Source organism: Nilaparvata lugens, chromosome 3, assembly GCF_014356525.2.
Source record: "Nilaparvata lugens isolate BPH chromosome 3, ASM1435652v1, whole genome shotgun sequence".
Taxonomy (NCBI): domain Eukaryota; kingdom Metazoa; phylum Arthropoda; class Insecta; order Hemiptera; family Delphacidae; genus Nilaparvata; species Nilaparvata lugens.
The window spans coordinates 42,512,551-42,525,273 of NC_052506.1; the positions used below are offsets into that span (position 1 = coordinate 42,512,551).

The 12,723-nt window shown below is 33.6% G+C and overlaps 1 protein-coding gene across 1 annotated transcript in view; it reads left to right on the forward strand.

The window, feature by feature from the left end:
• The window catches only part of LOC111058379 (transcriptional regulator ATRX homolog), a 133,146-nt gene that overhangs the window by 98,602 nt on the left and 21,821 nt on the right, over nucleotides 1–12,723 (forward strand). Inside the window, exons 22-26 of the mRNA XM_039423809.1 lie at nucleotides 3,472–3,687; nucleotides 4,993–5,170; nucleotides 7,084–7,254; nucleotides 8,882–9,083; nucleotides 9,468–9,529. Coding sequence (XP_039279743.1) covers nucleotides 3,472–3,687; nucleotides 4,993–5,170; nucleotides 7,084–7,254; nucleotides 8,882–9,083; nucleotides 9,468–9,529 — 829 coding nt within the window. The remainder of the gene's footprint in view (nucleotides 1–3,471; nucleotides 3,688–4,992; nucleotides 5,171–7,083; nucleotides 7,255–8,881; nucleotides 9,084–9,467; nucleotides 9,530–12,723) is intronic.

Sequence of the window (12,723 nt, forward strand, 5' to 3'; positions counted from 1 at the left end):
TCTGGTAGATGATGCTGTGGACAAACTAATTAAGAAACTTAAATTCATAGATAGTGAGGGGCTTGTTAAATGGAACAAGGAAAAGAGAAGTGGACCTGATGATATAAGTTATGAGTGACACTGAAGAAGTTCTTAATATTTTAGAAACAGAAAATGAAACAGATGTAATCGACGATTATTTGAACTATCACTTTCACGAGGACAGAAATAAAGATGCTGAGGGTTTCAATATTATGTCTATGAATATACGTAGTTTGAATGCTAATTTCGATCAGTTTATTTGCTGCCTCAATGAATTGAAAACTGATATTCACATTATAATATTAACTGAGACCTGGTTGACTGCAGATATGCCGTTCATTTTCAACATTCCTGGATATACGGCAATAAATAAGTACACTAAACAGAATAAATGTGATGGATTATGCATGTACATAAAAGATTGCATAAGATTCAATGAAGTTTCACTCGATATCACTGATGCCAATGTAGTTAGTGCTGACTTAAGAATTGATGATTTTATTGTGAAGGTGATTGGGGTTTATAGATCACCAAGTAATCAAAATATTGATAATTTTCTTAGTCTGAGTAATGAAATCAGTAAAATTCCTAATGGAATAAATGTATGTGTGGCGGGAGACATGAATATAAATACACATTCAACTAGTGTTCCTGTTCAAGATTATCTGCATATTTTCAATAGTAATGGCTATAAGTCTTACATAACTGGTGATACCAGAGTAACAACCACAACAAATTCTTGCATTGACCACATTTTTTATAAAAATTCAGGCAACCATTCTATGTCCATTAAAGGAGTTATATTTAGGACAACCATAACTGACCACTACGCGGTTGTACTGAACTTGGTGAAGGTTCCTATCAATAAGGATAATAGAAACGTATTGATAAACACATTAACTAGAACCAACTATCATGCACTATTGGAACGCATAAGGAATGAAGATTGGGGAGAAATCTATACCGTGAATGGAAGCATTGACACTATTATGGATAAATTTGTCGATCGTTTGACCAGTCTCATCAATCAATGCAAGAAGGTAAAAGTGATACCAAACAGACTTCGTCCCCTGAAGCCCTGGATATCTGAAGGCATCATAAGATCAATAATCACGCGGGACAAAATGCATTCTAGACTCAGAAGAGATCCTAATAACAATATCTTGAAGAATGAATATAAGGCTTATCGTAATGGTTTGAATAAGATCATAAATCATGCAAAGGAAGTCTACTATAAAGGGAAAATTGAAAATTGTAATAACAACATCATGAAGTTGTGGAAGTGCATAAACGAAGTTATAGGTGAGGCCAGTATCAAGGAAAAGAGTACTGAACTTGACGCTCACTCCCTCAACAATTATTTCACAAATGTGGGTAAATTACAAGCTCAAACTATCAATATCCCTGATAATACTGGTGATCGATTTCCTGCAATACAGATCGATAACACGTTTTTTATGAGACCAACGTGCCCAGTTGAAGTTGAGGCAACTATTAAAAATCTAAAGAACAACTGCAGTCCTGGTATTGATGGTCTAGGTAATATTACGCTGAAGAAAATAGCCAATTTATATCTCAACCTCTCGCTTTCATTTTTAATAGATGCTTTGAGGAGGGATATTTTCCCGAGCACCTCAAATCAGCCAAAATAAAACCTCTATTCAAACAAGGTGACCCGACTAATCCCTGTAATTATAGACCGATTAGTCTTATCAGCAACCTTGCTAAAATAATGGAGAAACTAATAAAGTCAAGAGTTGTTTCTTTCTTGAATCTTAACAAAATAATCAACAAGAACCAATTCGGTTTCCAAAATGGTAAAAGTACATCTGACGCTCTAATAAAATTCATCAATACTTTATCTGATAAAATAAACTCCAATAAGAAAACTATTGCGGTCTTCCTGGATATACGCAAAGCTTTTGATACAATACCTTATAATACTTTGTTCAATAAACTGGAGTCCTATGGTTTCAGAGGAGTCTCGCTTAAATTGTTCAAAAGCTATCTGAGTAATAGAACCCAGTCCCTAACCATAAATGATCAATCTAGTGTAACTAACTTAACTTCTTATGGTCTTCCTCAAGGTACTGTACTTTCTCCCATCCTTTTCATACTCTATGTAAATGACTTTTTAAATTTAAGACTTCTAAACTCAACTGTGATATCCTTTGCAGATGATACTGCAGCTATTTTTCACGGTAATTCATGGAATGAAGTTCATACTATAGCTGAAAATAATATGCTTTTAATTAAGAAGTGGTTAGATAAGAATACCTTAAGTTTAAATATTGAAAAAACTAATTACATAACTTTCTCTGCAAATAGAGTAGGGCAGCCTAACGAGAATCAAGATTTGAGACTCCATTCTCAGTGCAATTTAAACTTGGGTAATTGTGATTGTCCCACCATTAAAAAAGTCAATAATACTAAGTATTTGGGAATTATAATTGATGGAAACCTTAAATGGGATGTTCATATTAAATACATATGTAGAAAAATTAGATATTTATCTTTTAAATTTCATCAAGTTAACAGATTTCTTAATAAGAACCACCTGGAAATGATGTATCATGCTCTAGTCGAGTCAATTTTGCAGTATGGCATAGTTGTTTGGGGAGGCTGTTTCAACTGTCATATTGCTGAATTATATGTAGCACAAAAACTGATAATTAAAACTATATTAAGCAAACCCAGGCTCTATCCAACGGATATGGTTTTTAGTGATTTTGAGGTCATGACTATACGTCAATTATACATAAAAACCGTAATTGAGTACTTAATAAAATATAGATCCGATTTTCCTCTCACAATAAACTCTACTCTTAATTATTATAATCTAAGGGCCACTGCTAACAAATATGTAACCTATAACACTAATATTGAATGTATAAGGAGGCAATTAATTTACATAGGTACTAAAATAATAAACCTCATTCCAAATCACTTTCTCATGGACAATAAGATCAGCGGAAAAATTAAACTGGATATAAAAAACTGGACATACAGTAATTTCTTCTTCCATTTAGATATATGACTCGAGATTTCTGCTCCACCATTTTTTTTTCATTAGTTTTTCATTTTTCAGTGGACTCGCTTACCTTTATTTTGAGTACCTATTCCTCTGTTTTCTTCCTTCCCCCATTTCTCCCTTCCTTTTTTCCTCATTACTTTTCTTTTTTGCCTGCCTATTACATGGGAAACCATAGTTGGCTAGGTATCTTCCTCTCTTTTTTTTCTCTTCTCCAACACACCCAAACACAAAGCCCATGGTTTTTTATATTTGTAACATTTTATTGTGTTTTATTTGTTTCGTTAATCTTTGTAATTTTGTTTTGTGTGTTTTTAATAAATTGAAAAATTGAAAAAAAAATTGAATTAAGAAGAACATTATGTTACATAACTAAACTTAATTTATAACTAAATAACCAATAACGAATTGATTTTCAGACTGGTGTTCAGCCAATCGTTGTACTCGCTGGACCTGATAGAGCACTTTCTGGATAGGATAGATGAGGCGACGCAAAACAACTGCGAGGAGTCGTTTTTGATGGGCCACATGAGCTCTTGGGCTAAAGGCTTGGATTATTTCCGTTTGGACGGAAGCACTTCTGGAGAGAATCGTTCGGCCTGGATTCAAAGCTTCAACAGAGAGTCAAACACAAGGTATCATCAATAACTTTGGAGATAACCAGCGTTAACCAAAGTTTTTATACGCTTGAATTGATTTGTTCAATGCGATTAGAAAATCGAATCTAACCAGGAACCTACACTCATCAATTAGTATTAGTGATTCGTCAAAATAAAAACTTATATTGTTTTATGCATACTCTCAAATACAGTATTCTAAGAAGAGTTGTTTAAGGTTACAAAAAAAATTAAGTTGGTTCGGCTTGAAATCGAACTACTAACCAAGTCGTGAAAAATTGTTGTTACCTGCTATGCTATTTTAGTGTTGCAAGCATATATTTGTAGATGCAATTGATTTTGTTTTTCAAGTCGACTTGAAGAAGATCCAGCCGAATAATAATTATCCACTCTTTCTACATAATTCTATAAAAAATATTTATGTTGATTATATAAGTCCTCATCTATCACCACCATGGCCGACCAGTATGGCAGCTTGCCTGGCTGGCATCACACCAACCCTTCATCAATATATTTCAGAACTTGTCTCATGTATCTCCTCCACCGATTTGGTCAAATGGCATACTTGAAAGCTTTGGTCCATGACAGGAGTGAATCAGCCATGGAGCTTCCTGCTCCTCGGGCATCGTTCTAGGTGAGCTCTGAGTTTCTCACTCTCCAAAATATTCTTAGGGCCGGTTTCCGAGCTCGGGATTCAACCAATTGATCAATTAATCAATTTGTGAGACCAGGCCGCTCGTAGGGAGTCTTCAGCAGACACAGTTCGACAAAGTCGCGGAAGTCGTCAGAGAAAAGATGGCGGCAAGAGTGTGGCAGCGCTGGAGGAGTTTGTTGATTATGAAGTATATCAACAATTATGTGACAAACACGATGCGGCCAAATATCACATCCATGGATTATAGTTATCCGATTTAGCACTGGTTTTCCCGCCAACATTTTGTCAAGCTCACATTCACACTACCCCACTTGTATAGTTATTATCAGAGACGATAGTCTTGAAAAACAGTTTTATTTTTATTACATCCACATTTATTAGACTTTTACACAGGACTGCAATTTCGTGTCTAACAATGTGGATGTGAAAAAAATAAAACTGTGTTTTTCAATTATGAAAGAATTCCACAATATCAATTCTCATTCAACAAATTTTAACAATAGTCTTGCTTCGTTTTTTTTTTTGTGTGTGTTACCTATGTTAGCCTTACATCAATGAAAAGTTTAATATATAATTAATAATATAACAAGCAATAAACAATAGACTGTAGACAGTGTAGAATTTTGTTGAGTCAATGTTTGTTAAATGTTGATTTGAATTTGTTGTAGAGCAAGACTGTTCTTAATCTCAACACGAGCTGGTGGCTTGGGAATCAACTTGACTGCTGCGAACCGTGTCATCATATTTGATGCATCATGGAATCCTTCTCATGACATTCAGAGTATATTCCGGGTTTATCGATTTGGTCAGAGAAAGCCATGTTATATCTACAGATTCATTGCACAGGTATTCGTAGAATTATTACTGAACTATTTTACTGAGAATTATTAGATCTGGCAAATAAAAATATTGATGAATAAAAATAGAAATCCAAGTACCCTTTTTAAATTATTTAATCACGACATGTTTCGGCTATATGCCATTATTAATTTATAGTCATATTAATATACAAACATTATGATCAAAAATTAGAAGCTTGCAATAGTATTTATTTAATGTCATTTTATTTGGATTAAGTTAGTAGGTGAACATACCAAAAGTGCGCATCTTTATCCCCTCTGTTGAAGGTGTGGAACCGCTGAGTTGACACTTGTTGCAGCAATGAAAATTTCACCCCCTACATTGCAGCTGCTGTAACAATGAAAGGAAAACTTGGAATAGTGAAATAATACATCATTTCAAAGAAAATTCAATGCTCTACAAAACTTCAATAAGCATAATTTTTTATGATGCTTTGTTGGAGAGTTATAAGTCCTGAAAGATCAAAACATTGGATAAGAACCTGTTATTTTACTAATTTTACACACCTTCAAGAGCAAATATCTCGGGAACTGTTGGGAATATCACAAAATGCCACTGAACAAAACGCGTAGAAAATTTATCAAGCTTCATTTTTGAATGGTTAGTTATGTCAGTTGAACGCATTATTCTCAAGATATGAGCGTGGAAGCAAGTCGATGAAAAATGCAACTTTTTAACCACCCTCATCCCCTTAGCACTTGAGTTGGAAATGGGGACTTTTGATTTGTTCTCCTCCTGACTAGTCTCAACAAAGCTGCAAAGTCAAAAATTCTGTTTAAAACATTCCTTCCAAATTCCTTTATAAATTCGCTTCTATTGTTACAAAAATGGAGATTTCACACTCAACACTTGCAAAACTTTCAACTCAACTGTTGCAAAAGATGTAGGGAAATCCGTAAAAGTGTGAAATACATCAAATCGAAGAGAATTCAATGCTCTATAAGCTCATAATCAACATGAATTTTTCTCATCGATTTTTGAAAAGTTATAAGAGAAAAAATAGAAAGAAATTGGTGGCAAACGTGTTTTTAAAAAATGTCACAGCTTCAAGAGAGGATATCTCGAAAACTAGAGGAGATATAAAAAAAGTTGTGGAATGAATATTGTAGGAAATTATGTAAGCTTTAATTTGTTATATGACAGTCAAGTCCTTAAGATCCATGGTTTTTGAGTTTTATGCGAGAAACCAAAAAATGGCACCTTCAAACCACCCCCACCCTCTTAGCACAGGTAGTAGGGGTGGGGACTTTTGATATGTTTACCTCTTTACTACCCCAAACACAACTGTGGGGTCAAAAATTGTCTTCCCAACTTTTCCCTCTATAACCTTTCCTTGACTGGACTAGCAATATTCATCAGTACAATTATCGTAGTTAGATGAGATTTCAATTCACAATATTTGGAAAGATAAAGTTTGAAAGATAGCCAAAGGTTTCGAGTGATTGCAATTTTTAATCTCTCATTCTTGTTTGTTTAAGGCTTATAGTTATACTCATAATACCGGGTATATTAAATTTTTCATCATTATTGATCTTCTTCATGCATTCTCTTTATAGTTTCCACATAGTTGATACTTTTAACTGTAACATAAATGTAATGCTTAACACATAGTTGATTACAATATGATATTAATAATATCTACCATGATAATCTACTAGACAATGAGTTAGTATCCCCTTAAGAAATTTTATCATTCAGAAAACAAATTTCAAATTTATATAAGTCAAGAGTAGACTATGATACTATTTCATGAGTACGGTACAATGAAAGTGCAGTACCTACTTCATGTATTGCACTTGATTTTTATCGAATTCAAATTCATATCTCACTTTCACATTATTCTCACAGATGGAAATAGAATTTTCGTTTAATAATAATTTGTCACAATATTAACACAGGGAACAATGGAGGAAAAAGTATACGAACGGCAAATCGCAAAATTGTCCCTTTCACAGCGGGTAGTTGATGAGCAACAAGTCAACAGGTATTTCTCACAGAACGATCTTCAAGAGTTGTACAACTTCACTCCGGCTGATCCTAAAGATGCACCAATTCCTACTGTTCCTAAGGTATGTTGCGATTCTATTGCAATCAATCAATTCAGGTTCTGCTAGATTTGATATATACAGAGTGGGTGAAAAGTGCGAGAACGGTTCAATATCTCATACTCAAGGTAATTTGGCGGTGGGTGTGATAGGGGATCCTACTAAAATTGAAAATACTACTTTACTACGACTTCAAAAATCTCGTCCGCCATCTTGGATCCACCATATTGAATGCAACTCTGTTTTTTTTTTTTTTTTAATAGGAAGGTGGTCATGTAATACATGATTTCGATACGGAATTTCAAGAAAAAATGAATGGCGAAAACCGCATATCGATATCTCAAACCGTTTCGAAGATATTCAAATTATTAATCAGTACTATTCAAAGCAGAAAGGGACGAAAAAAGTATGAGAACGACTTATTATCTTATGAAAAAATGTGATTTTAAGGTGGGTGTGATTGGGGATCCTACTCTTATTGAAAATACTACTTCACTATGACTTCAAAAATCTAGTCCGCCATCTTGGATCCGCCATATTGAATGCAACTTTATTTTTTTAAGTAGGGAGGTGGTCATACTATACATGATTTCAATACGGAATTTCTAGGCAAAATGAATGACGAAAACCGCACATCGATATCTCAAACCGTTTCGAAGATATTCACATTATGAATCAATACCATGCAAATCAGAAATGAAATAGATAAGTAGTATTGATTAATAATGTGAATATCTTCGAAACTGTTCGAGATATCAATCAATGTACGGTTTTCGCCATTCATTTTGTCTTGAAATTCAGTATCGAAATCATCGCATGATCACCTTCGTATTAAAAAAACAAAGTTGCATTCAAGATGGCGGACGAAATTTTTGAAGTCAAGTAAAGTAGTATTTTCAATAAAAGTAGGATCCCTAATCATACCCACCGTCAAATTACCTTTGTGTATGAGATATTAAGCCGTTCTCGGACTTTTCACCATACTGTATATATATTTTGTTTTTTTTTTCAGTAAATGTTCAATTTTGAATATCAAAATTATAGAGACTTCATTTTATATTTTTACCTATTGTAGCAAATTATTGAAATTTACCAATCAACTGTGTTGATGAAACTTATTTAAATGTTTTTTACAACTATTGGTCAAACTCTGATATGCTAAATTTATTGAATAAGACTAATTTTGAGCACTAATATTATTATCAATAAACTTGGTTGCATGTTCCTGAGATGCTCATTTGAGAGTCCAACACTTGCATTTTGAACTACATTTCTATGAATCTCTCTATTCGTTTTAGCATAATAATAGCATAATAGCATTCATATTAGCATAATACTTAGTAGATGTCGGAAGAGCTCAAGTTTTAGAGGGAAATAGTTTGAACTATCAAGTCTACACTCCAATGAAGATTTTTTACTGTTTTCTCCATTGCTATTGAATAAAATTTGATAGTTGAGAATCCTGATTTGTAAAATGACGTTTACTAATTTTCTATGTGAACAAAGTTTGATGCCTATTGAATCTTTTTTAAATATAATCATTGTATATTGACAGGAAATTTGAATAGTTTAGTTTTCAGTGAACCATTTTGCTAGGAAGACGTTTCAAAACTTAACGGAAAGTGAAATTTCCTTGTGTTATTTATCATAGGATCGCCTCATGGCCGACATGCTCCACTCTCACAAAGAATGGATTTTCAAAATATTTGAGCATGACTCACTGTTAGATCATGTTGAAGAAGAAGAATTGGATGAAGAAGAAAGAAAAGCTGCTTGGGAAGACTACGAAAATGAGAAGAAGCGAGGCTTTGCCATCAATACGGCTCCTAGCATCCAGAACATGCAGATGGGCAGTGAGTAATCAGCATATTATTTGACCCTATCACAATAATATTATATAATATGAATAATTTTCACATTTAACACCATTAGGCTACAATTAAATATTCTAATTAAGTAATAAAGTAGTTAACAGTTTACAAAAGTAAATCACTCTTGATAAAGCATTGATATTGTATTGAAAATGATTATATACAAAAAAAATTCAAATTGTTAATACTACTTTGATTTTAAAATTAATTTTTGTGTTCAATCTGTGATACAGTCGAAATAGCCTGTAATAGAACTGTACTTTAGTTGTGCTACTTTCAATTCTTATTACTCTACTATTTGCATTCATCTCCTCAAAGCGAAATGTTGATTTTGAATATTAGTAACTGACACTAATTTTGTTTCAGATCCTTTCATGCAAGCTGGATTGCCTACGTATGAAAATGTTCGTCAGATGCTGTTAGCACAAGTAAGTACAAATACTTGAAATTAAATTGATCTAATGAAATTTATTGGATTTTAGCGAATATAAAATATTTTTTTATTATTGTTAAAATCTGTGAAAATACAATTTTTTATCCTCTGTTGGTTGAATCTATTAACGTATACACAATTCATTAAAACTCTTCTCTTAATTGGAGAGATAATAAAAATAGAAATTATTTATTGAAAAAGGACATTTTTACAATTTTTGGTTATCTTCAAATATATTTCAAACTCACAAAATATAGATAGTTTTGGAGAACAACAGTTGAAGATTATAGATGAAGATAATTGAAAATAAAGATGATGATAATAATGACAGTAACTGTTGAAGTTAAAAGAGCCTACAGTTTAACGTGTATTTCTGAACTACTGGAAAGCGATTTTAAATTTTATTGGCTGAATAATAGTAGCACTGGCTAACAAGCCGTCACCTGTCCATTGCTAGACTCAACTAGCTGTAGCCTATTTCTCTCCATGACATGGATATCATGCGAACAACTGGGCTCTTTTTTCCCAAGAATAGCTTATAGAAGGTTGCCTTGATCACATAAGACGCATGGAGAACGCAGCCTGCTATGGTGTGACGTCATGCTGCGACCTCTCGGTCCGGCTTAACATGCATTCAAACGTAAAAATGCCTAACTCTGAGCCCTCAAAGCAAATTAACCATCAACACTACATAGAAGTGAGTGACATCAAAATGTTCAGCATTTTATCCTCTTTGAAACAATATCAGAACCAATTTTCAATAAAAATCCTATAAATGTTACTGGCGAGTCTAAAATAAATCGTTTGAACACAGGATTAGATTTGATAATACCATTTCAAATACGTTTTTGTACTTTCTCTTAATTTTTTCTGCATCGTTTCAGTTTTTCCTCTTATTTAGATTCTATTCTCATTTAGAAATCATTTATAATTTCATCCCCATGAAGGTCTGTGGAAAGAACTAACAGGTTCTTTAGGAATTTCAGGATATTAACGTTATTTTATCAACAGCTCCGGAAAAATGGGAACCCATCAACGGATGCTTAATATTATCACAAAAATAAACAGTCCAGATAAGCCCTAAGAATGTATGAACATCATTTAAACATTATAAAGATTTTTATTTATCCTAATTATGAACAAAAAATAGATAATCACGACTTTTAATGACTTCAATGCTGTTATTTTATCAAAAAATAGAGCGCATTACACTACCATACTGTAAGGTAGTTGAAACATTTTATGAATATGAAAAATTAATGTTATGGTATTTAAAGTTATAATTAGTTGAAGTATTTGATTTATAATTAAGATCTATTCTTGCTTTACACAATTGATCTTTACATTCATAAGTATCCCATGGACACATTGAAATGAAAAATGACATACTACCGTGAATAATATATTATATTTCCTTTGTAAATTTGTGTTCCATGAAAAGAATCAATAAAATATACTAATAAACGTCAATAATAATACTGCACTTAGTAGAAACAAAAACACAATAAAAGAGCAACGTATTGGCACTACGCTTTCCAGTAGACAACTGAAATAATTATTAGTAACCAGACAGTTCAACGATCTAAAAATAGCTTGTAACCATAGTGAACAGTTCTATGAATTCGTTAAATTGATTCTAGGTATTTGTCAATTAATAAAGTCCTAAGTTAAATATCTATAGTAGTATAGTATTACAACCCCATTGTTATAGAATATAGCTGACTATGCATTGTCTTCTTTATGTCTCAATTAATTATTTTCAGTTAGTTCTACTCAAATTCTTGACGAGAGCACTCGGCTCCCGAAATTCTTTAATTCGGTATTTGCTGTAGTTGTAGTGTTAATAAAGTTTCAATTTTTAAAAACTCAGTCGTGTCGTCCAATCACTCAACTGGCGCCCGAACTTACGTCGCGGAAAGTTTTATCGTTGTATCCATCCACGTTCATTAAACTCGGATACAAGACTTTTTATCTTGTTCAACGAATAAACTTTGAGTTTCACCTCTTCATCCGTGAACCAACCCATATATTTTTCTCCAACGAGAAACTCATAGTGAAAGTGACTCGACTTCAAAATCCAAAATCTACCACTCAACTACAAAATTATTCTCCAACGAGAAAACAAAGTCAAGTGTTATCAGAGTAAACTCAAACTTTCAAAAATTTCTTCAACAAGGACTTAACTTTCACCAGTGTTAATAAGTGTAAATCAAATCAAACTACAAACACGAAATCGACTTCAAGAACTCTCAATGGAAAACCACCATCAAGCTGTTATCACTATCACGCTGTAACCGTATCCAGCCTAGCAGTTAGTTCAACCCCACGCTGGCCACCGCAGGAGACGAGAGGACTCTACAGAGGGACCGAGATCTCGCCACCTACAGGAGGATTCCTGCTGTCCTTATATCATCCGAAGGAGAAGACGACACCGACGCCGACGCTGACGACAACCGGAACATCACCCACCAACCTCAATCGACTGTGAGTAAATTCGTTATATCTCTTCCTCAACCACACCCTACAATGCCTAATATCTCGAAACAAATTCCTCATGACATTCTTAAATTCATATCCCATTATGATGGTACTTGCTATAAGCTACCACATTTTATTAGTGTCCTATTGTAGTGCAAACATTGACGAAAAAACAGAAAATCACTGGCTCCTTTTCAGGGCACCCGTAAGCCGTCTTTCAGGACCAGCAGAATCAGTTGTTTTTAATAACAATTGTACAACTGTAACGGAGCTGATAGCCGCTCTAAAAACAAACTTCGCTGACAACAGGTCGGTTCCAGACCTAATTGCGGAAATCTCTTTCATGAAATCCTATTCAAATGAACACCCGATCGAATTCATTAATCGCCTGGATGAAAAACGCACAACTGTGTTGACTAAATATAAAGTAGATGGTATCCAAGGTGAACTTTTGACAAATCTAATGCAGCAGTTGAACGCAACTCTCACCCGTACATTGATTCACGGAGTACATCCAACTTTGGGCTCTCATTTGCAAATCCTCCAAATTCACGATCTTGACGATACTAGACATAAGATTATTAATGACTGTAGTATTGTTCTAAGGAGCTTGAACTTCAAATCAACTATCAGTACTATCAATAAAATTGATTCAAGAGCTTTTAATCAAACGCCAATGCGATCGAACACATTCACTCATGCTTATCAAGC